General features: G+C 38.0%; 1 protein-coding gene across 1 annotated transcript; it reads right to left on the bottom strand.

Moving 5' to 3' along the window:
- Positions 1-16,383: 16,383 nt before the first annotated feature.
- Positions 16,384-16,932, bottom strand: LOC141660429 (uncharacterized). The gene has a single exon (XM_074467429.1). It carries the CDS (start codon positions 16,930-16,932, stop codon positions 16,384-16,386), a length of 549 nt encoding a protein of 182 aa, XP_074323530.1.
- Between the last annotated feature and the right edge of the window lie 6,977 nt (positions 16,933-23,909).

Here is a 23,909-nt window from a genome sequence, read left to right as displayed (position 1 = left end):
ACAGAGAAAAACCTTAGAAACCGATACGTTCCTGAGAATCAATCGTACGAATGAAGGCGTTATCGAACTCCGATTCGAGCGTGCAGCATATCAAAACGAAGCTCTCAAAATCTTCTTTCTGAATCAATCATCAGTGTTTACCCAGAAATCAAGGTATTTTTCTTATTTAATTATTTTAATTCGAATTATTTAGAGATAAAATATGAATTTTTGCAGAAGTGATTATTTGAATGTTTTGATGATTCCATGTTGTAGAGCATGTTTTTCTGGTCAATTTCATTTATTATACTTCAAAAATAGAGTTCAATATCATGTAGTAATTGAAGTTTGATTTTCTGAAAATCATTTGAAAATGTGTTCTTGGTGTTCTTGGAGAGTTCTGAGAATTAAACCCAAATTTGAGGGTGATGCAGATTTCAGAATTCGAAGTATAAATACCTAAAATGCTCAGGTTTCCATGCTCTCTCTGTTTATGCCATCAAATCATTCAAACGATTAGTAATTTGTAAATTCGTAATTTAGGGTTTATCCCCCGAATAAGGTGTTTCTTATTGACTCATTGTTGAATTGTTTTGATGGTAATAATAGCTTAAGTAGGTTTCTTAGAGTCGATTTATGTATAAAAGTTTATTGTTTGATTGCGGAATCACGTAAATCGAGTTGGTCGGAGTTGGTGTTCGTGGTTACCGGTTTTAATGGAGTTTTTGGTCGGATTTCGAGTTCCAGTAACGGTTTGCGATTGTGATTGTTATGACTGAATTCCCGAGTAAAAACCGAGTCGTTTGGAACTGAACACCCGATCAAATCGGGCTGTTTTGCTGCCAACGAAAATGGCCGGCGGTGAACTCCGTCGCCGGATTCTTGGCAGGGGTTGCCGGAGTTCATCCCGACCCGGACGGGTTGGGTGAGCTGGTTAAGACCCGTTCGGGTTAAATTGCGACCCGGTTTTGATTATGTGTTGCCCAAATCAGGTGCTAAAATGTGTTTCTGAATTTATAATTTAAAAATAATTCAAAAATCCTATTTTTAATTTTTAAAAATTTGTTTTTATTTTTAAAATCATTATTTTTCTGAAAATTTATTTTTAATTCAAAAATAAATCCAAATTATTTAATTAATTAATTTTAGTTGATAATTAATTATTTATTTAGTCAATTAATTTAAATATTAATTGATTAATTAATTTAATTAGTTATTAATTAATTTTAATTGATTATTTAATTATTAATTTTTTATTTAAAAATTCCGAAAAATAGTTTCGAGTTTTAAAATATTATTTTAAATTATTTTCCAGGCTCGATAAGACTTATAAAATTATTTTAGGGTGTTCGAGCCATATTATTTAATTATAAAATGATTCGGAGACCCATTTTAATTCCGAAAAATATTCAAAAATTCATAATAAATAAACCGTTCGTCCGTTTAATACGAAACGAACGCCTCTAGACTTAGAAAAATATTCCGCTTTCAATAAAAATACTTTCGAGACCCAAATCCTTTTTGTTTCGAAAGGTCGCTTATTTTACAAGTCATTCTAAGTCAATTATTGATCGATAAATCATATTTTTGACCCGATTTCAGTTTTAAACATACCGAGTCAAACCTTTTGACGAATCGAGGCATGCGTGCTATGAATTATGTGATACATGAGTTATGTGTTTACATGCTATGTGTATTACGTGTATACGTGGGTCATAAGTCTTGTATTTGGATTTTTTTTATGTGTGGGCTATCGTATGGGTAGACAATAGGGTTTTAACGCGCAGTTCGTCGAGTAATTATCGGTTAGACGATTAAAGTTATATCTTTTAATTATAGATACGGATCTCTCGAGTTGATCGGGACAAAACGTTGGATAAAGAATGAGATGGAATGATATGGGATGTCTGGCTTCTAGCAATCGCATGAGCAGCATATCAGTAAAGTGTTGAAAGGAAGGACGGTGATATTTTGAGACAGAATGCCAGAATAGATGTGTCTTTGCGAGTGTGACTAACTGCTAAATTCCAAAGGCAAGTATTCCTATCATCACTTATTGTTCAAGTGATATTTATTTTTAAATCTTCTTATGCAAGTATTGTTTTCCCTATTCTCAGTTTAGAATCGATAAATGTTTTACATATAGCGGAATTAAATGATTCTATTTATGAAAGTATTCTTCTGCTAGTCTATGTTTAGAATAGCTAAGTGATTTACTTATCAAATTACTGGATTATAAATGTTTTGGATTTTGAGAAAGATGATTTTGTTACAAGTATTCCTGTCCAAGTGAATGGGGGAATAAAATTATTTAGGATGTTGAATGATTCGGCTCCTTTTTCAAAAAAAAGGTTTTTAAGATTGGAATGGTTACTGGTTATTGGTTATAGCGTAGGTGATCGAGATATCGGTCCAGCTATAATATCTTTTAAGGCTTGTTATGCCTTTTCTGGCGCCCTATAGGTACCGTATGGCTGCGGGATATGGGTAGTACCTATACTTACGGTATGGCTGCGGGATACCAGTGTTGTTTCGCGACTGATCATCGGAAACAGCATGAAATATAATTGGTTCCAATCTAAATTGATATATAAATTTCTTTATTGTTTTGATAATAATAGAATAAATGATTTATCAACTGTTTCTGTTTCGAATAAATGGTGGAAAGCGATTTTGATTCAGATTCTGATTTATGCTGATACTTACGTTGTTGTTAAATATCAAATGTGGTATTAGTATAGATGACTGATGTTGACTTCAGTATGGGATGTTGTGAGAATCAAAATTCATATTGATATTTAATTTGATATGACAACAAAATGAGTATTAATATCAAGAGTTCACTTTTGAATAAAGTTCATGATTCATTCTATAAGCATTGCTTCTTGTTAGTGTTGTTTACGATATTTTCGTAAACACTGGTTTATGAGTTTTATTCTCGTCAAGATTCAAAGTATTGCTGAAGCATTTCGCTCAAAAATATCAAAATGGTTTTGAATACAATTAAGGAATCAATTGTGGGGTTCCTCAACTAAAGTTTTATGATTCAACAATTATGATTTTAAATGTCCTGCTCTAATGCAGATGTCGGTTTTATATCAAAACGACCCTATATTCGCTATAATGATCTTGCTGAGCATTTCTTCCGGTCATACTTGCCTGTTTTCAAATTTAACCTCCAGTGAGGATTAGCTTGCGCTGTTTAGCTGCGTAATTCGAGGAAGCAAAGAAGAAGCTTTTGGAAGGTGGTTGGTCCAGGGTTTGCGGACTAGTGTAAGTTCTTTTGTATAAAGTTGTTTATAGTATATTTATTATACTTTTGTTATTTTATAGTTGGGCCTAGTATACTTCATTTCGAAGTTATACTAGTGGGTTTAGTTTTGAGTTGGAATTTATTGAAAAGAGTTTTAAAAGAAAGTGAATTTTTTTTTATGGAATTTGGATATCTTGTTTCTAGAACTGTAACTTTAAAAGATCTTGGAGTAGTTTGGGGTCATAAATATTAATTATCTTCCGCTCTCATTTATTTATTGATTTAACAAGTTAATTTGGATTGAGATTTTATACTGACGACCAAATCTTCTGACCCCGGATTTGGGGGCGTTACGTTAGATCTATTACCTTGAATTATGATTAAGCATGTTTTAATGGTGGAAACCTTGAGTTAATGAAAATTTAGTATTACATGATGCTCTAGATATAGTTTTTAAGACAAAATAAAGTTGATGATGCTTGGGTTGTTATTTGAATGGATGTGAAAGATTGAAAATCTTGGAATCATAGTTAACATAAAGTTATAATATCTGATTTTTCAATCCCCTGTTTTGTGAGTAATATTCAGACTCTAACCCCAACTGTTAAACCTTACCACTGCCATGTTTAGCTAAATCATGTCGTAAACTTAATTTTGATAGGTGGTTCGCTTGGATCCGATTTACGGTTTAGGTGAAATGACCGTTTTAAGTAACAACGTTTCGTGGACGAACCCTTACCCCTCGCATAACTTTGAGACCTTGTTTAGGGCCCTTAAAATACTAATTGGAATACGAAACAATTATGTAAGGTTTATTAGGCAGTTTATATAGTACTCGCTAAAGAGTCACCTTAAAATGTTTAACAGTTAATTTTATAAAAATGTTGGAGCCGAAGGTATGCGAGCGACTATTGTAAATCGTTAAGTGTAAAAGTGAATGTTAGGGTCTGAATGGATAAAGTCTAGTTTCTTAAGTGATCTTGGACAAGTTCCGGATTATATGTTGTTTATAGGTTACCGGAATCATCCCAGACCCATTTCCACCTCAGATCGCTCAGGCAAGTTGTCTACCCGTATACTGTTGTTGCGATGTTATATATATATATGCATTATCTTGAGATAAGTTCATGATTGTTATTATCAAATCTTGTGATATATTAAAGCATGTTGATATGATATATATGCATGTCTGCGTAGAAATCTTGATATTTCATTGGCAATTCAATTGTTTATAAACTGCATAATACTTATGCTAGAAATAAGCAGTAGTTGCGTATACCCTTAGTATAGCGGACCCAAAGTGGGACATTTTTCCTAAAACCGAGATGCGAGGTTCCCGAGTATATTCTATATATTTTTCTATAACTAGTATTCGAATAAGGTATATTCGATAGTTTTGAATAATAATCAAACATTATTTTCGATTACTCAAATGAAGATCTTACTTTCATATAAGTATATCTTTTGATTATTATTCATTTCAAGTATGAGTTTCAAAATTTCTACTTCATTTACTCTTATGAAAACTATTTTTGGGAATATTATTTAAATAATAATATTCAGATGTTTTCTAATATATCGGAATTGATTTATTTTCTTAAATCATTCTTACTCCAAACATTTTCAAAAATGTTTTCGAACCTTTAGAATGATGTTAAAAGTTAGAGCGGATCCCCAAACTCATTTTTAATTTAAATCCTCCCTTTCGAGGAGGGATTTAAATATTCGCTCAAAACCTAAGGGATCCGGCTCCATGGTGTATTTTTGGCACAACGAAGTTGTTAATTTAATCAAAAAGTTTAATTACTTGACCAACATTTGGGAAGTAAGCCCAATCAAAATGCATCGGCATAAGCGACATGGGCTTGGTGGTAGTCCATCAAAGTGTAAGTGGATGGGTGGTAGTCCATTAACGCGTAAGAGGCCGGGGTAGCGGTCCAACACAAGGTCGTAATGTGGCCAGGGTGATGACCGGCGAGAAATTCATCCATCTAGTAGAAAAGGTGACTTGATTGATATATTTGCTTGATTAGCAAGATATCAGGTTTATGCCAAAGTTTCTTCTTTCCAAAATTATTGGGTATTACAACTCTGTTTATACTTTTCATAATAGAGGTTTTCAAGGAGTGTATGACAGAGATATATATATAAGTGTGTATATATATATATATTGGGAATTAATGAAGTATCTTGTAACTTCATTTCTTCTAAATGATATTTCAAAGATTAATTTTATATAAGTTTTATCTTGTAGCTCCTCCTATATAACGAGCTTTTGAAAACTTATTATACTTTGAAAAGTGGCAGTTCATGTAGTTTTTCTAAAGGGTATAAGTATATTGAAGTATTTTGTAACTTCACATTTTTAAGCTTATATCCAGTAAGTAATTATCTTATACTTGATAAAGATTTTCAGTAAGTTATCGATTCAGATGCTTGCAATATAAATTAAACTATATATTATCTTGTGAGCTGTAATGCTCACTCTTGCTTCATTTCTTCATCACACAACAACAGCTAGACAAGATGAGCAGGACCAAGCTCCCAATTCGCAAGCAGATTGAAAATTTTCTGCAACTTTATATAGACGTTGATGACGCTATGGTTGAGGTAGTAGATACCAATAGGCTAGGATTTCAACCTTGATGTACCAGAGTTATGTATATTTATGAATTATAATAATGACACCAAATATGTAAATTTATTCAAAAACCCTTTTGAGGTGTAATGACTTATAATTATGGAATAAAATGACTTGTATTATTTTTGGTATTCATCTTAGAGACTATAACTTGTGGTGTGTGTGTGTGTGTATGTTGTGGGGTCACAGTATGCAGTTGTTGGGTGTTTATTAAGATTAAGTGTTATTAATAGAAATGGAACTCGTGACAACCCGGATCCTCGATCCCGGATTTGGGGGTGTTACAGAAATGGTATCAGAGCCAAGCGTTATAAACCTCAGAGATGATGCGATGTTAAAATAATAAGTGCACTTAGATAATAAGAACTTTTTCCAAGTTCATAGTCAGACTACCTAACATAGTAGTGACAGTTAAAACCCTTAAGGGAACCCTTTTAGATATCATGATAGTAACATAATTCGGAATCGTATAGGATAGTGGGGCACCAAACCCTGAGGTTGAGGAGCAACAATATGATGATGTTTTATTACATTTTGGAGATCAGATAGTGGATCCGATAGAGTGCCTTAACGAGGTACTGGATGAGATTCATATTGAGAATGTAGCGGTTGAGGATGTTCCCGGAAGTAGGGGTGTGCACGGTTCGGTTTAGCTCGATTTTTACCAAAAACTGTTACCGAACCGTGAATATCGGTTCGGTTCAGTTTCTAGCTATAATCCATAACCAAACCATTCAGAACGGTTATTTTCAGTTCGGTTAACCGTTGATCGGTTCAGTTTTTTTCGATTTTTAATTTTTTTTTAAATAATTATTTAATATAATACTAAGAAAATTTTATAAACATTAATTATTTTAACGCTAAGAATATTGTTATTTAATATAATATAATAAATAAGTATGCATAAATTAAGGGACTTATATTGATGAATTAATAGATCACTGATGTGAAAAATGAAACAAATTTAAGGTAAGTTAAAACAAATATATGAGATTTAGTACTACATCACCAGTGCAAGTCTACAGAATATCATTTTTAAATAAAAAATAATCGTGATCTATGTATCTGGGCTGTTAGGAATATGTTATAAGCTTGATTATAACTATACAAAGCACTCTAAGTAGATAAGCTAAATGATTTTGTAACTATCAAAGTGATGGAGTAGCTATGTTTAAATAAGTCTGTAGCACATTCCTGTACACCACAATAACTTAAAAGTTTAGAAGTTGTTAGAAATTCCAAGTCATGTTGACTACTAGCTAGATATGCAGAATAGGCTTGCAAATTGTAAATAAATGATGCATTGTAATTCTGCAGAACTGAAAGAGTATCAAGTGCTAAGGAAACACTATCAACGGATAATCTGCAAAGCCCTCAATGGATGACTCAAGCCATCTTTAATGGATAATTCATAACAGACTCAACAATTAAATCTGAATAGCAGTTGAAAGCGACTTGACAGTCACATGGGTTGATTGTACACAAATGAAATGTGGCAGCCTATAATCAGGATTATGAAGATAAAGAAGCATTTCCATTTTTTTACAAAACAAGGACGTTCAAAGATGCTACATCTATCTGGATTGCATGGGACAGAGAAATGAAGCAATATATGATTAGACCTAGATAATAGATGTATGTTTTATCTTATCACGTATGTAACTTGGTGATATATAAACCAAGAGTAGCAAAAGTTAAAAAGTATCGATTAATAGAGAAAAAGCAAGCAAGAACTAGAGAGCATTTGTAAGCTAAATCTTCTAGCAGTCTCAAGTTCAAAGTTTGTAAAAACTCTTGTAAGCAGCTGTGTGCATTTTGCATCACAAAGATCTTCTACATTTATATATCTCTATGAAAACAACAATCCACCAGAAAGTTTTTAAACATCCTTGTGTATTTACTTTGTGTTTGAATACTTAAATAATTCTTATCCGCACTTAGCATATTCATACACAGTTATATTTATATTTGTAAGAAGTTCTTAAAATCGAAAAAAACCAAGAATTACATTCAACCCCCTTCTGTAATTCTAGTTGTTAGATTGTTCGGGAATTACAATTGGTATCAGAGCAAGCTCTTGACATCCTAAGAGTTTAAAGATCAAAGCAACTAACAACATGAGCAGGAATGATATTGGAGTGAAGATCCCGTTCTTGGATAAAGACAATTATCACCATTGGAAGGTGAAAATGCACCTTCATCTTCTCTCTCAAGATGAAAGTAATGTCGATTGCATTGAGAAGGGCCCTCATGTTCCTCGAAGAGCTACTACAGATGTTGAAAGAGCTGTAGGAAATGAGCAAAATGTTCCAAAGCCACAATCAGAATGGATGGATGAAGACATTGAGCAAGTACACAAAGACAAGAAGGCTATGAACATTTTGTTCAATGGTCATGATGGAGATATGTTTGACAGTGTCATCAACTGTAAAACTTCTAAAGATATTTGGGATACAATTCAAATCATATGTGATGGAACCGAACAAGTGAGGGAAAATAAGATGCAACTTCTAATTCAGCCGTACGAGCACATTTTTTGTGAAGATGGTGAATCTCTAAGTGACATCTTTAGTAGATTTCAAAAACTACTAAATGCACTAAAACTGCATGGAAGAGTCTATCAAACAATAGATTCAAACCTGAAATTCCTTAAATCTCTACCAAAAGAGTGGAAGCCTATGACTGTCTCTCTCAGAATTCTCAAGATTACAAGGAATTTACTTTGGAAAGACTGTATGGCATTCTAAAAACTTATGAGCTTGAATTGGAACAAGATGATCAGATAGAGAAAGGAAGGAAGAAGGGAGGATCTATAGATTTGGTGGCTGAACAAGAGAGAGTGAAAGAGATGAAGGTTGAAGCTGTGGAATCTGCACCAAACTCCAAGGTTTGTGAAGATAAAGGAAAAGGGCTAGTGGCTGAGCATGAAGACTATCTCAGTCAGGATGAAATGGAAGACATAGATGAACATCTAGATTTCCTATCAAGAAGGTTTTCCAAACTCAATTTCAAAAAGAATTTTAGAGCAGCCAAGCCAAATAGAAACATGGTGGACAAATCTAAATACAATTGTTTTAAATGTGGCTTGAGTGGTCATTTCGCAAGTGAATGTAGAAAGCCTGATTCTGAAAGAAAGAAGTTTGAGCATGTGGATTATAAAAAGAAATACTGTTAATTGCTCAAACAAAAGGAAAGGGATTTCTTGACTCAAGAAAATGACTAGGTAGCTGATGGGGTAGATGAAGATGAAGAAACAAGATATGCCAATCTAGCTCTAATGGCCAAATCAGATGAAGCTGAGGTCAGTTCTTCAAGCAGTCTGGTAATCACTACTAATCTAGCACACCTTTCTAAAGATGAATCTAATGATGCTATAAATGACATGTCAACAGAATTATATCACTTGTGTGTTACACTTAAGTCTCTCACTAAAGAAAACACAAAAATTAAGGAAAATGATTTATTTTTAAGTGAAAGAAATACTCTGTTAGAAACTCAATTTGTTGAGTTTGAGAAACTGAAGATAGAGTGTAAAAATTGCTAAAGAGGAACTGAAAAATCTTTAAAGAAAGAAGAGATTTTAAGAAAGAAGCTTGAACGAGAGCAAAAGGTAATCAAGGTCTGGAAGTCATCAAGAGATGTTCATACCTAAATTGCTAAAGTTTAAGGTATAGAGTCATTTTATGAAGAAGCCAAAAAAAAGAGCAAGGAGAAACTGAATCTTGATTTGGTAGAAGGACTTTCAACGGATGTGGATTCAACGGATAATAAAGATTATCCATCGAAAGACAAAAGAAATTATCCGTCAAAAGACAAAGAAGCACATCCGTCGAATGAGAAAAATCCAGTTAGCAAAGCCAAGCTAGCTAAACTCAATATGAAATATAGATCAGTTTCCAAGAACTTTGTTACAGGAGAATCAAGTCAAGCCAGGCAGAATGAAAGAGTAAATGTGGGGCATCTGCCAATGAAGCAATTGAGTGACAGAATGGAAAACATTGAGGTCAAGGCATATTCTAAAAGAGAGAACAACAGGAATGGGAAAGTAGGATTTAACAAACATAACAACTATACACCTGACAAATATGCACCAAGAAAAATTTGTGTTAAGTGTGGTAGTGTTAATCATTTGTCTGTTAATTGCAAATCTGCTATGCCTGCACCCATGTCTGCACCTCCCTCATTTTTCAACATGTCCACATTTCAAATGAATGCCATGCCTATTATGTCTGCGTATAATTTAAATGCATAATTTGCTAATATGCCATTTGCACAGAATCCTTACTATACTGCATATAGTATGCCTCAAAGGCCATTTAGCATGCCATACTGGAATAACATGTTTGCACATAATATGCCATTTCATGTTAATCAACATGTGCATGATATTTCTGCAATTATGAATGGTGTTCAAAGCCCTACTCTAATGACCAAGGTTGAATCTCAATCACCTAAGTCAAATAAGAACAAGCCTAAGAAACCTAAGAAAAAGACTAACAAGGCAGGATCGAAGGAAACTTGGGTACCAAAATCAACTTGATTTGATTTTGATGTGTGCAGGGAAATATAAAGAATCTTTGGTATCTGGATAGTTGTTGCTCAAGACACATGACTGGAGATTCTACCATGCTCACTGAGTTCAAGGAGAGAGCTGGCCCAAATATTACCTTTGAAGATGACAGCAAAGGATATACTGTGGGATATGGCTTGATTTCAAAAAACAATATCATTATTGAAAAAGTTGCTCTAGTGGATGGACTCAAGCACAATCTTTTGAGTGTCATCCAGCTTTGTGACAAGGAAACTCAGTAACATTCAACTCAGTAACATTCAACTCAGAAGCCTGTGTTATCACTAAAAAAAGAATAACAATGTGGTTCTCACTGGAGTGAGAAAAAGGAAATGTGTATCTAGTTGACTTCAACTCATCAAGTGAAAATTCTATCACTTGTCTTTTCAGCAAAGCAAGTCAAGATGAAAGTTGGCTTTGGAATAAGAAACTATCCCATCTGAACTTCAAGACTATGAATGAATTAGTTATGAAAGATATTGGAAAAGGCATTGCTCAAGTTGAGTTCTTAAAGGATGAACTGTGTGATGCCTGTCAGAAAGGAAAGCAAATCAAGGCATCATTCAAAAAGAAGCATGAATATACAATTGAAGAATAATTACAACTACTGCACATGGATTTGTTTGGACCAGTCAATATGTTGTCAATCTCAAAGAAAAGATACTGCCTAATGATTGTTGATGATTTCTCAAAGTTCACTTAGACATATTTTCTCAAATCTAAAGATAAAGCTAGTGAAATCATTATCAATCAAATAAGGCATCAACAATCATCCTGATCTCAAAGTTAGAAGAATCAGGAGTTACAATGGAACTGAGTTCAAGAATTCTGTTATGAGGTTATTTTGTGAAGAAAATGGAATCGTGCATGAATTTTCAGCAGCAAGGACTCCACAATAAAATGAAGTGGTGGAAAGAAAGAATAGATCTCTTATTGAAGCTGCAAGGACAATGCTAGAAGAATCAAATTTACCAACTTACTTTTGGGTAGAAGCTGTAAACACGACAAGCTACACTCAGAATATTTCTTTGGTCAATCAAGCTAAATGCATGACTTCTTTTCAATTGTTCAAGAACAAGAAGCCAACACTAAAATTTCTTCATGCCTTTGGCTACAAATGCTATATTCTGAGGAATCAAACTGAGCAGCATGAAAAGTTTGATGCCAAAGCAAATGAAGGTATTTTTGTTGGGTATGCAATTGGCAAAGCATGCAAAGTCTACAATCATAAAACCAACATTATTATGGAATCTGTATATGTTGTGTTTGATGATAAGAAGATTGAAGGACTACAAGATGAAGGTTTCCATGAAAGCCTCAAATTTGATAATATTGAGATGAACTGTGATAATAGTGATGATGAAAGTGATCAAGAAATAATCTTTAAGGATAATGCAGAAAAATTAACAACAAATGAAGCACATAATTCCTCATCCATCAAAAGACAAGGTGCATCATCTTGAGAGACAATTTGCATCATCCGTTGAAAGGTAAAGATCAATATTCGTTGAGCCATCAATAAGAGTTAAAAGTCAATTCAGATCACACACAGAAAGGGCCCTAACTTCAAGTGAAAGATCCACAAACTCAGGGGGAGTTTCTTCTAATCAAAACTCAGTCATACATCAAGACAACTATGAGACCTCTTCATCTAGAGGTAATCTACCACAACAAAGGAAATGCACTAGAGATCACCTATTTGAACTGATTATTGGTGGTACATCTTCAAGAGTGCATATTAGGAAAGCAACTCAAGAAGAATTTCTATACAACAGCTTCCTGTCTCAAGAAGAGCCAAAGAAGGTAGAAGAAGTTGTCGGATCCTGATTGGTTTTTGCTATACAGGAAGAGCTAAACCAATTTGAAAAGAATAGGGTATGGAAGCTGGTACCCAAACCTAAAGGCAAAAATCCTATTGACACCAAATGGGTATTCGGAAACAAGATGAATGAAAATGGCATAATAGTCAGGAACAAAGCTAGATTGGTTTCTAACGGCTATTTTCAACAAGAAGGAATAGATTTTGACGAAACCTTTGTTCCCGTTGCAAGACTTAAAGCCATCAGAATTTTTCATGCCTATGCAGCCCATACCAATTTCAAGGTCTATCAAATGGATGTTAAAAGTGCATTTATGAATGGAAATTTGTGTTGTGGAACAAAAACCTGAGTGCGTTAGTATTTAATGCTGGGGTTAGTGAGCTTCGAGATTTAATGGTTGCTTCTGCGTTCGGGACTATCAATCCTTGCAAGATGCCTACGTATCTCTATATTATAGAGAATCAAGCCAAAAACATAGTTCTAGGTTGAGGGGTAGAGCCCTTTATATAGAGATAAGTCTAGGGTTAGACTTGTGTTGGGAGACTTGGTGGACAAGTCTCCAAATTATATGGAAATTAGGAGTCCTATAAGGAAAGGAACTCCAGAACCTTCTATGTAGGACTTTGAGTCCGTTTAGAATACATGTCTCTGCTCTTCTAGCCGTATTGGGCCTAGTCCGTGAACAGCTTTGTGTTCGTGGACCTTGACGACCTCAACTGGTGGCCCTTGTTTACATGGGTCGTCTTGAGTCTGTTATTAGTTCGGACCAGATAGGTCTGTACTGGACTTTTAGACAAGAATCCTAAGTTTAATTAATACGACATTTAATGTGTCTTTAGGATGTATTTCCTATCTATATCATTTTCCCCCAACTTCCATGAGTACTGCTCGAGTTTTCGTGGAAGTTATAATGGTCTATTCGCGACTCGGGGTACCTTCGGCTCTTCTCGTGTATCGGCCCTTCATGGATATTCGCCCTTCATGGGTATCGACCCTTCATGGGTATCAGCCCTTTATGGGTATCATCATTTTATTGTAAAGTGGAGAGCGACCTACACATTTACAACTACTTGCTAGTGCGAGTATACACACTTAAGGCCTTTGCACAGGCTATTTGGATAGTGTTTAACACTAAACGGCCCTATCCTTGGCTAAAAAGCGAGCGTTTATCACCCCTTAACCTTCGTCAAGGTTAGTTATAGGGTAAAAGCTGTTAACTGGCCCTAATCGGGGCTAATTTCCATGTACAAGTTGCTAATTAGGCTTAAAAGAGCCTAATTTTAATCTAGAATGCACTAATTAGCCTTAATCGAGGCTAATCGCCCTAATCGGAGCTAATCAAGACAATTCAGTATGCATGAGACACTAATTATCCCTAATTCACACTAATTATAAGAGTGAATAGGTTAAACGACCCTAATCTGGGCTAATTTGGTCATATAAATCACTAATTCCCCCTAATTTGGGCTAATTACGCCTAATATTCACTAATTGATCCTAATCTAGGTTTAATTTCAGGAATCGCTCCTAATCTGGGCTTAATCTTAAAATATTCAATATTTAAAATATTTCAAAAAAATTCTTATTTTTTTCCATTTTTTTCAAAAAATTTCAAAATTTTCGAGGGGGGGTCACCGGGTTTAAGAAGAACCTCCTACTGAAGGAGGCTCTGCTCGGCCTCATGCCCCCAAATAAGGGTCGGTCGGCCTGTTTGAGTAGAGGCTCATGGTCGACCTCCTCCTGGTCGGCCTAGAGGAGGTTGCCCAGGGGTCCCTGCCCCCAATTATTTTTTTGAATCACCCACTCAGAGTCCAGGTCTTCTACATTCCGTATCATGCCCTTGTTGCTCTTGGTTGTCCATGGAATTGATTTCATGGATGCCTTTGAGTTCTTCATGGCTCTGCTACGGCTGTTTTAGTGAACGTTCTATACTCATCCTAGTGGACGTTCTATACTCGTTCTTGCTTAACGTTCTGCATTCTATTGAACTTGTCCTTGTAGGAATTCTTATACTTTATGTGAACTTGTCCAAACTTCTTCTGTAGGATGTTATGCACTTTAACCAACTCGTTCTCGTAGATGTTCTAGCCTTAGCGAAACTTGGTTCTGCTGAGAGTTATCCTCCGTAAATACTTCTCGGATATTTCTCGATTTCAGACGAGGCAAACTAAGAAAAGGCATCCGCCGTAGTGTTCTCCTCTCTCGGAACATGTTCTGCGTACCACTCATTGAACTGAGTCAGTAATCCCTTTACGACTCTCAGGTACTTGGCCATAGTATCGTCCTTGGCCTCAAACTCTCCATTAATTTGAGCAACTACGATTCTTGAGTGTCCACAGACTTTCAGATTTTTGGCCCTCACGGATCTAGCCAAGCCTAAGCCAGCTATCAATGCTTCATATTATGCTTCGTTGTTCGTAGTCGGAAAATACAACTTCAAAACATACTCAATCATAAACCCATTAGGGCTTTGTAAGACTAGGACTGAACCGCTAGATTTTTTTTTGGACGCTCCATCAAAATGGAGAACCCAATACTCTTTTAAGGTTATTTATTCATCTTTTTCCTTCATTCCTCCTTCTGGGGTTATTATCTCTTGCCCCCCGACTTCTTGGTCGTTAATGGTGCATTCGACCACGAAGTCTGCTAAGGCCTGAGCCTTGATGGCCGTTCGAGGCTTGTACTTAATATCAAATTCTCCTAGCTCAATTGCCCATTTGATGAGCCTCCCACTGGCCTTCGGGCTATGAAGAATGTTCCTCAAGGGTTGGTCCGTCAGGACTTCGATCTTATGAGCCTGGAAGTATGGTCTCAACTTCCTCGAGGCTGTGATGAGAGCAAGCGCGAACTTCTCCATGGTGGCGTAATTCAACTCTGCTCCATGGAGCACCTTGCTTACGTAGTACACAGGCTTCTGGAGCTTCTGCTCTTCCTTCACGAGGACTGCACTCACGGTTTGTTCAGATACCGTGAGGTATAAATAAATAGTATCCTCCGGACTTGGTTTGGCCAATAACGGGTCTTCAGTCATGTACTTCTTTAGCTTTTTAAAGGCCTCTTGGCTCTCAGTTGTCCATTAAAAGTCCTTCACCTTCTTAAGGGTTTTGAAAAAGGGCAGACATTTATCTCCAGAGTTGGAGATGAACCTCCCTAGAGCTACGATTCTTCCTATCAGCTTCTGAACGTCCTTGATGGAGCGTGGTGGCTCCATGTCTAGGATGGCTTTGATCTTGTCAGGGTTGGCCTCTATTCCCCTCTTAGAGACCATGTGACCCAAAAATTTTCCAGACCCAATGCCAAAAGCACATTTGGCTGGATTTAACATCATATTGTGGTGCCTCAGCACTTCAAATGCCTCTCTGAGGTGGCTAATATGATCGGTCTTGCTTAAGATTTTGACTAACATGTCATCAACATTGACCTCCATGGTTTTCCCAATTAGATGGGCGAATATCTTATTTACCAGTCTTTGGTAAGTAGCTCCTGCATTCTTAAGTCCAAAAACCATAACAAGATAACAACAAAGTTAGTTATGAAGGATACCTTGGGGGTGTCATCCTTATGCATTCTAATCTGATTGTAACCACTAAAGCCATTCATAAAGCTTAGCATCTTATGTCCAGTAGTGGCATCGATCAGGGTATCAATTCTTGGTAGGAGTAATAGTCCTTGGGACAAACATCATTCAAATCAGTGAAGTCAATGCACATCCTCCACTTCCCATTGGCCTTCTTAACCATTACGGCATTGGCCAACCATTCAGGGAATTGTACTTCCTCAATAAATCCAGCTTCTAAAAGCTTCTCGACCTTCTGCTTAATGGCTTCCAGCCTATCAGGGGCACAAGTTCTCTTCTTTGGCTATATAGCCTTCCGAGTTGGATCAACATTCAACCTGTGAGTTATAAGGTTTGGGTCAATCCCAGGCATATTAGCTGCTTTCCAAGAAAATACATCATTATTTTCTTGGAGGAAAGTTGTCATTCGGCCCTTCAAGGGCTTTTCCAGAGATGCCCCAATGTACGTGACCTTCTCTGGATCTAAGGGATCTAAAGGAATTTGGACTAAGTCCTCAGCTGGCTTCCCTCACAGTTCGTCATTCTCTCGGACATCCATGTCTTTTATGGGGAGGACATGCCCCCATCGGGCCTAAGTGTTGCAACATAGCAACTACGGGCCATTTTCTGATCCCCCCTCGCTTCTCCAACGCCATTCCTAGTTGGGAACTTCAGTTTCATATGGTAGGTTGAGGGCACAGCCTTAAAAGCATGGATCCCTGTACTACCCATGATATCATTGTAGGTAGGGGTTGCCTTGACAACCTGGAAGTTCAACATTTGTGTGGCCTCCCTGTTCTCTTCCCTGATAGTTACGGGAAGTTGTATTGCTTCTTCGATTTTGCATTCCATATGGTTGAACCCGTAGATGGGTGTGTCGGATGGAGTTAGTTGAGAATTGTTGTAGCCCATCCTTATGAATGTGTGATGGAACAAAATGTCCACGGAAGCTCCATTGTCCACTAGGACCATTATAACATGACAATTTCTAATTATCGGAGTGATAACTAGAGGATCATCCTTAGGAAATTTCAAACCTTCAAAGTCTGGGTCACCAAATTCAAGCGTCAACTCTGACTTGGAACGCTTAGATGGCTCTCCAACTATGCTCATTACTTCTCTCGCATAAGCTTTTTAGGAGTTCCTTGTAGTACCAGCTGCTGTAGGTCCCCCTGAGATCATATTGATTACTGGCCCTCGGGGCTGTGGGTTGCGATCTCTGTCGTTACCCCTTCGATCATCATCTCTTTGATCATTATCTCTTTTTTGGCCTCCGACCTCTTCACCCTTGGTGAAACGTCCGAACTTTCCTCTTCGAATCAGATACTCAATCTCATCCTTGAGTTTCCTACAATCGTCAGTATCATGACCAACATCTTTGTGAAACCTGTAGTATTGACTCCTGTCTCTTTTCTCGGGGTCTCCCCTTAGTGGCTTCAGCCATTTGAAATCTTTGTCCTTCTCAATTTCCATGAGGATTTGGCTCCTTGGAGCGTTCAACCTCGCATATTCAGTGAACCTTGGTTGCTGATTCTTCTTAGAAGAGAGAAGTCAGAGTTTTTACCAATTCGTGGATACTTGTCCTTGGCATCATACTCCTGATCCGTCTTTCGTTTCTTGTTTCCAATAGGTTCATTATTCATAGTTGTCTTCTTCATACTTTCCTCCACCGTGATTACTTTCTGGGTCTATCCAGGAGCTGTAGCATGCTTTTAGAAGGGCGCTTAGCCAGGGACATCTTAAAGAACTCGTCTCTAGTCCCTTGCTGTAGGGATATCATAGCTACCTTATCATCAAGACCAGGGACCTTCAAAGCCTCCTTCGTAAATCGATTCAGATATTCTCTCAGGGATTCCTTTGCTCCTTGGACTATTCCCATGAGAGAGGCTAAACTATTCTCATGTACTATGCCATTTATGAACTGCTTGATAAAAGCTTGGCTCAAGTCCTTAAAGGATCCAATAGAGTTCAGGGGCAGACGGCTGTACCACCTTTGAGCCATACCCGATAGGGTTTGAGGGAAGGTCCGACACTTAATAGCGTCATTCACGGGCTGTAGCAGTAGGGCATTAGAGAACGTCCTAACATGATTAGCAGGGTCACTAGTACCATCGTATGCTTTAATGGTGGGCATCTTGAACTTCCTTGAGATGTGGGCATTCATTATCTCATCAGTAAATGGTGGGTTTGGATCATCAGGATCTCCGAGGGGCATAAGATCATTTGGATCAGCCCTTGGGGCAACAACCCTTCTTGGTATTGGACCATCCAGGTATATTATTGGAGGAGGATTTCTCTGCCTTAGAGCGAGTGGGGGTCTTGGGGGCAGATGTGTCTCCAGGTCACGCTTCAGCCTTTGGATCTTAGCTTCATGAGCCCTGATCCTCTCTTGAACATCTTGGGGATTCATCCCTTGAGTGCTCCTGGAGCGTTGTTCAGTATAAGCCATCGGCTCTTTTCCAGCACGCCTCCTTCTTGGAGCAACATCATCATCCGATGATTTGGAGTCTCTTTCAGTATAAGGTCCAGAGAATTCTTGATCCTCCGGAATGGGAGCCAAGCCACATATGTATTGGGGCGTCCGCCCTTGTGCTTCATTCCATCAGAGTGTCCACTCCCTCCAACTTCGGGGTATATATGTATAGGCATCCCGTAAGGGGGTTTAGTAGTGACACTCATCAAGTACTCATACCCAACGGGTTGAGAGTTCATAGGTGCATATAGTTGCTGAAATTGGGGATTCATCCCTTGAGGAGCTGGGGGATTCGTCCCTTGTGGCTGAGCCTCAGTTACCCCTACCAGGGTTCCTCCTTGAGCGGAGGCATAAGTTGAGTGAGGTGGTACTTCCACTGCTGATACGATTGTTCATGGTGGAACATGAGTGTCTATTCCACTATTATTTCTTCTCCGTGTATTCTTGTTGTTGTTTTCCACAGACGGCGCCAAATGTTGTGGAATAAAAACCTAAGTGTGTTAGTATTTAATGCTAGGGTTGGTGAGCTTCGAGCTTTAATGGTTGCTCTTACGTTCGGGACTATTGATCCTTGCAAGATGCCTACGTATCTCTGTGTTGTAGAGAATCAAGCCAAAAACATAGTTCTAGGTTGAGGGGTAGAGCCCTTTATATAGAGGTAAGTCTAGGGTTAGACTTCTGTTGGGAGACTTGGTGGGCAAGTCTCCAACTCAGATGGTAATTAGGATTCCTATAAGGGAAGGAACTCCAGAACCTTCTATGTAAGACTTTGATTTCGTTTAGAACACATGTCTCTGCTCTTCCAGTCGTATTGGGCCTAGTCCGTGAACAACTTTGTGTTTGTGGACCTTGATGACCTCAACTGGTGGGCCCTGTCTACATGAGTCGTCTTGAGTCTGCTATTAGTTCGGACCAGACAGGTCTGTACTAGACTTTTAGACAAGAATCCCAAATGTAATTAATGCGACATTTAATGTGTCTTTAGGATGTATTTCCTATCCATATCAATTTGGATGAGAAAGTCTATGTCAGTCAGCCTCCAGGTTTTGAAGACCCCAACTTTCCAGACTATGTCTACTATATTTTGAAAGCACTTTATAGATTGAAGCAAGCACTAGAGCCTGGTATGATACTCTGTCAAAATTCCTTTTGGAAAACAATTTTATAAGAGGTACTGTTGACACAACTCTTTTTTGTAGAAATATTAATAGCTCTAGTATACTTTTTTAGATCCATGTAGATAACACATTATTGGCTTTATAGATGAGAAACTTCGTAAAAAAAATTCCAAACTGATGCAAAGTATGTATGAAATCAGCATGATGGGAGAACTAACTTACTTTCTTGGTTTATAAGTTAAGCAAGGTAGTGGTGGAATATTCATTAGTCAAACCAAATATATTCATAATCTTTTAAAGAAGTTTGACTTAATGGATTGCACATCTGCAAAAACTCCCATGGCCACTGCTACCAAGCTTGAATTGAACACTATTGAAAAGTCTGTGGACATATCAAGTTATAGGGGCTTGGTTGGCTCACTTTTGTATTTAACAGCCAGTAGGATAAATATAATATTTGCTACTTATCTTTGTGCTAGATTTCAGGCTGATCCTAGAGAATCTCATTTAGTGGCTATTAAGAGAATATTCAGATATCTCAAAGAAATACCAAAACTTGGCATTTGGTATCCTAGAGATTCTGGTTTTGATCTAATTGGTTATTCAGATGCAGATTAGGCAGTTTGTAAAATTGATAGAAAAGGTACTATAGGAACCTATTAATTTCTAGGAAACAAGCTAGTGTCCTGGTTTAGTAAGAAACAAAATTCAGTCTCTACCTCTACAGCTGAGGCTGAGTACATTGCTGCTAGTAGTTGTTGTGCACGGATTTTATGGATGAAGATCAACTATTGGACTATGGTCTACATGTAGACAAGATCCCAATTTTCTGTGACAACACAAGTGCCATCGCCATCACTGAAAATCTTGTGCAACACTCAAGGACAAAGCACATTGTTATGGATAAAAAACTAAGGTTATTATTTGTTGTATTTATTGCTAAGGTTCGGGAGCTCAAGGCCTTTAATGGATGCTCTCGTGTTTCATAGCTTAACTCTGCCTTTACGAGATGCTTACGTATCTCTGTGAATTAGAGAATCAAGCCAAAAAACGTAGTTCTGATTTGTGGGGTGAGGCCCCTTATATAGATGTTGGGAGTCCTTAAATTGGACTTGGGTTAGGAGACTTGGTGGGCAAGTCTCTGAATTAGAATGGACTTTGGAGTCCTATATAGTAGGAAACTGATTCCTTATCCTTCTAGGTCCTTTAGAGGCTAATCTGCAAGGATTTATGTCCTTATTGGGACTCTTCTCAGTAGCTGATTTTTCCCTTATTAATTAATTACGAAATTAATTAATATTCACGGTTTTTGGGCCTTCTTTGTTCCATCAGGCCTGATCTGGTCCATCAGGTCTGATCAATTTGTTAACCTTTTTGGTCTGAATGTCATACATCTTCTTATTGGGCCTGGCAGCCCAAATCATGTATAATTACTGTAATATTTAATTACATAATCAGGATTTATTTATCCCTATCATTTGTCCCCCAACTTTTGGGAAACCGTATAAGATTTCACAAAAGTTAAGTTCGTTCATTCCCTTCCAGGGTATCATTTTGCGTAAAGTGTGGAGCGACCTACACGCTTACAATGATTTTCCTTGTACGTGGCTTTAGGGTCGTTTAAAAACTTCCCCTTCTATTTTCTTACCTTCTCCCTATTTTTAGGAATTTTCTGGTATTTTTCAGGAATTTTCCCCTTTTTCCGAGGTTTATTCACATTCTGCAATCTTTCACAAATATTCAAATTTTCAGCTCTTTTTCGACCAGGATCCTAGTCGAAATTTCGACCTGGATCCTAGTCGAATTTTGGGCCAGCTTTCCAATCCTGGTCGAAGGACTTCGACTAGGATCCATGACCTGGCTTTCGACCAGGATCCTAGTCGAACCTTCGACCTGGATTTTGGTCGAAACTAGTGTCTTTCTTTGCTTCCTGGTTGTTTGGTTTCGACTAGGATCCACGACCTGGATTTCGACCAGGATCCTAGTCGAGCCTTCGACCTGGATCTTTAGTCAAGACTTCTACGCTTATTTGCTTCCTGGTCATTAGATTTCGACTAGGATTCACGACCTGGGTTTCGACCAGGATCCTAGTCGATTCTTCGACCTGGATTTGAGTCTAGGTTTCTGCACCCATTCTTGAAAAATATTGTGCTTGATTCAGGAATTCGACCTCAATCCTGGTCTGACTTTCGACCTCAATCCTGGTCTATCATACCCATAATTTTCGGGTGTCTGTTAGAAAGAATTCGAGCAGAATTCACGACTTGAAATTCGACCTCGATCCTGGTCTATTATACCCGTAATTTTCGGATGTCTGTTCGAAAGAATTCGAGCAGAATTCATGACTGGAAATTCGACCTCAATCCTGGTCTATTGGGCTTTATTCTCATCCAATTTTGGATTGGGCCTTATTTGGGCCTTATCTTTTTTAAGGGCTTTGATTTAGGCCTTCTATTTTTCCAAATCCTAATTGGATTTGGGCCTTCTATTTTCCAAATCTTAATTGGATTTGGGCCTTCTATTTTCCAAATCTTAATTGGATTTGGGCCTTCTATTTTCCAAATCTTAATTGAATTTGGGCCTTCTATTTTCCAAATCTTAATTAGATTTGGGCCTTTTATTGGGCCTCTTATTAATCTGGGCTTAATATATTAAAAACCTTCTTTAGAATTCTCTAGAATTCTCGGAAATTTCTTTGGAATTCCTTGGAATATTCTGGAATGTTCCATTTCTGGGCTTTTTTCTTTGGGCCTTTATCCTTACTGGGTTTTTGTCCCTTCAACTTCACTTTTTCTCCTATATAAAGGAGTGAGTACAGTCAACTGCTCCTCACTTTCTCATTTCTAAATTCTTCTTCTTTCTTCTTCTGTTAAGAATCTCAGAGCAATAACAGTAAGTCGGAGTATCTTAAGCCCTAAAGCCTTTTTTAGGAGCATTACTTCAGGTAAGACTTCTCCCTTTACTTTTTGTGCTTGTTTTTGCATAGTTTGCATTTTAAAATTGTCTCCTTATGTGCCCTTTTTTTTTAGATGGCTGATAAGAAAATGACCCGTTTGGCCAAGATGAATGTGGCCAGAAAGTCCAATGAATTCCCCATTCGGTCAAGGTACACTTCCTTGATTGATATGATCAATACCCGAGGGGACGAGTACCCGTCAGATGTGCATCTAGACGCGCACAACCATATCAATGCCTTGCGGGATCCAAAGGAGCTGGACAAGTTGGGCGGTTGTTTCAGAATCAAGGATCCTTTCAAGCTAGTTCTTGCAGGTCCGGCCGACAGGGCCTGTCAGTGGAGGAAAGACGCACTATGCGTCTACAGGGATACTTTAAGGGCAGGTATTAGACTCCCCTTTCACCCATCCATCCCTGTTTTGCTAGCTGATGTGGGCATCAGCCCTTGCCAACCCCCTCCTAACTCTTGGAGGTTGATACTTCTGTCGCAATGCGCCAAGCACAATGTCTCTACCTCTGTTGCTGTTTTTAGAAAGATTTTCTAGTTCAAGAACAGTCCTGACAAGAATTCGGGGTGGGTTTCTTTAAACCAGCGCCCAATCGTTCCCCACATAGTGAACGGGAAGTCCATCCCTGACAACAACTTGGGGTGGAAGAAAGATTTTATGTTCGTCGTTTGGGAGGTTGGCGATTGGGGCACCCTATTTCGCTCGTCTTTTGGGCTAGCCGTAGATGGGAGCCCAAACGATATAATTTTGTCTGAGGAGGAGACAAGAGCTTTCAACCTCCTTACACAAGATAATGGGACTTCCCATTCTTGGGATCTTATCAGGGAGACCGTTCTTGTAGAACGCGGCCTTTCTCCCGTCCCTAAGAAGAGTACATGTCCTTGTTTATCTAGTTATTTTGGTTCCTTCTATCTTCCATTTTGCTAACTTCTCAACTTACTTATCTTATTTGTCGCAGTGGCTGAGAAAATTGAGGAGGCTACAAAGCCTAAAGACCTGGAAACGACCAGGATGAAGCGCGCTGGAAAAGTCTTTAAAGACCCGCGCCTTGGGGATCGTTTCCCGGAGTTCCTACTTCAGGCAAAGGAATGGGGCGAAGAAGGCCGCAGCCAAGTTTTATGTACCAAGCAAAAACCAGGGGCTTACTTCCAACCTGCTTGGGGAATCCGGGGCAAGGATTCGATTGTTGGCAGTACAGCGCCTGCGAAGGAATGGTCTATGCATTCCATTTCCCCGGTTGACTATCAAGACGTTGTCCTTCAACAGGACTTAGAGGCTAACGAGCTTTTCGAAGCTCAGGATTTGGCGACGGTACGTCTTTTTCCTTTGCTATTCGTAATTTTTTGCCTTTTTGATTTTTTTTCATTTCTTACCTTTTCTGTGTATCTTGTAGGCGAACGCCCATTTTCAAGGGGTGATTCATCAAGCCAAGGCTTGGAAGGTTGGCCTCGAGGATGCGAACAAGAAGCTGGAGGAGGCCAACCAAAGAATAGAGGCCCTTGAAGCCCAACTTGCCTCATCTACTTCTGACTTGGA

This window comes from Apium graveolens, chromosome 1 (assembly GCF_009905375.1).
Source record: "Apium graveolens cultivar Ventura chromosome 1, ASM990537v1, whole genome shotgun sequence".
Lineage (NCBI taxonomy): Eukaryota > Viridiplantae > Streptophyta > Magnoliopsida > Apiales > Apiaceae > Apium > Apium graveolens.
The sequence above is the reverse complement of the archived record's forward strand: the minus strand, read 5'-3'. Positions and strand labels throughout refer to the sequence as shown.

Excerpts from the sequence above, each read along its gene's own strand:
- LOC141660429 (XM_074467429.1), bottom strand. The coding sequence starts at position 16,932 with ATGAGCATAGTTGGAGAGCCATCTAAGCGTTCCAAGTCAGAGTTGACG.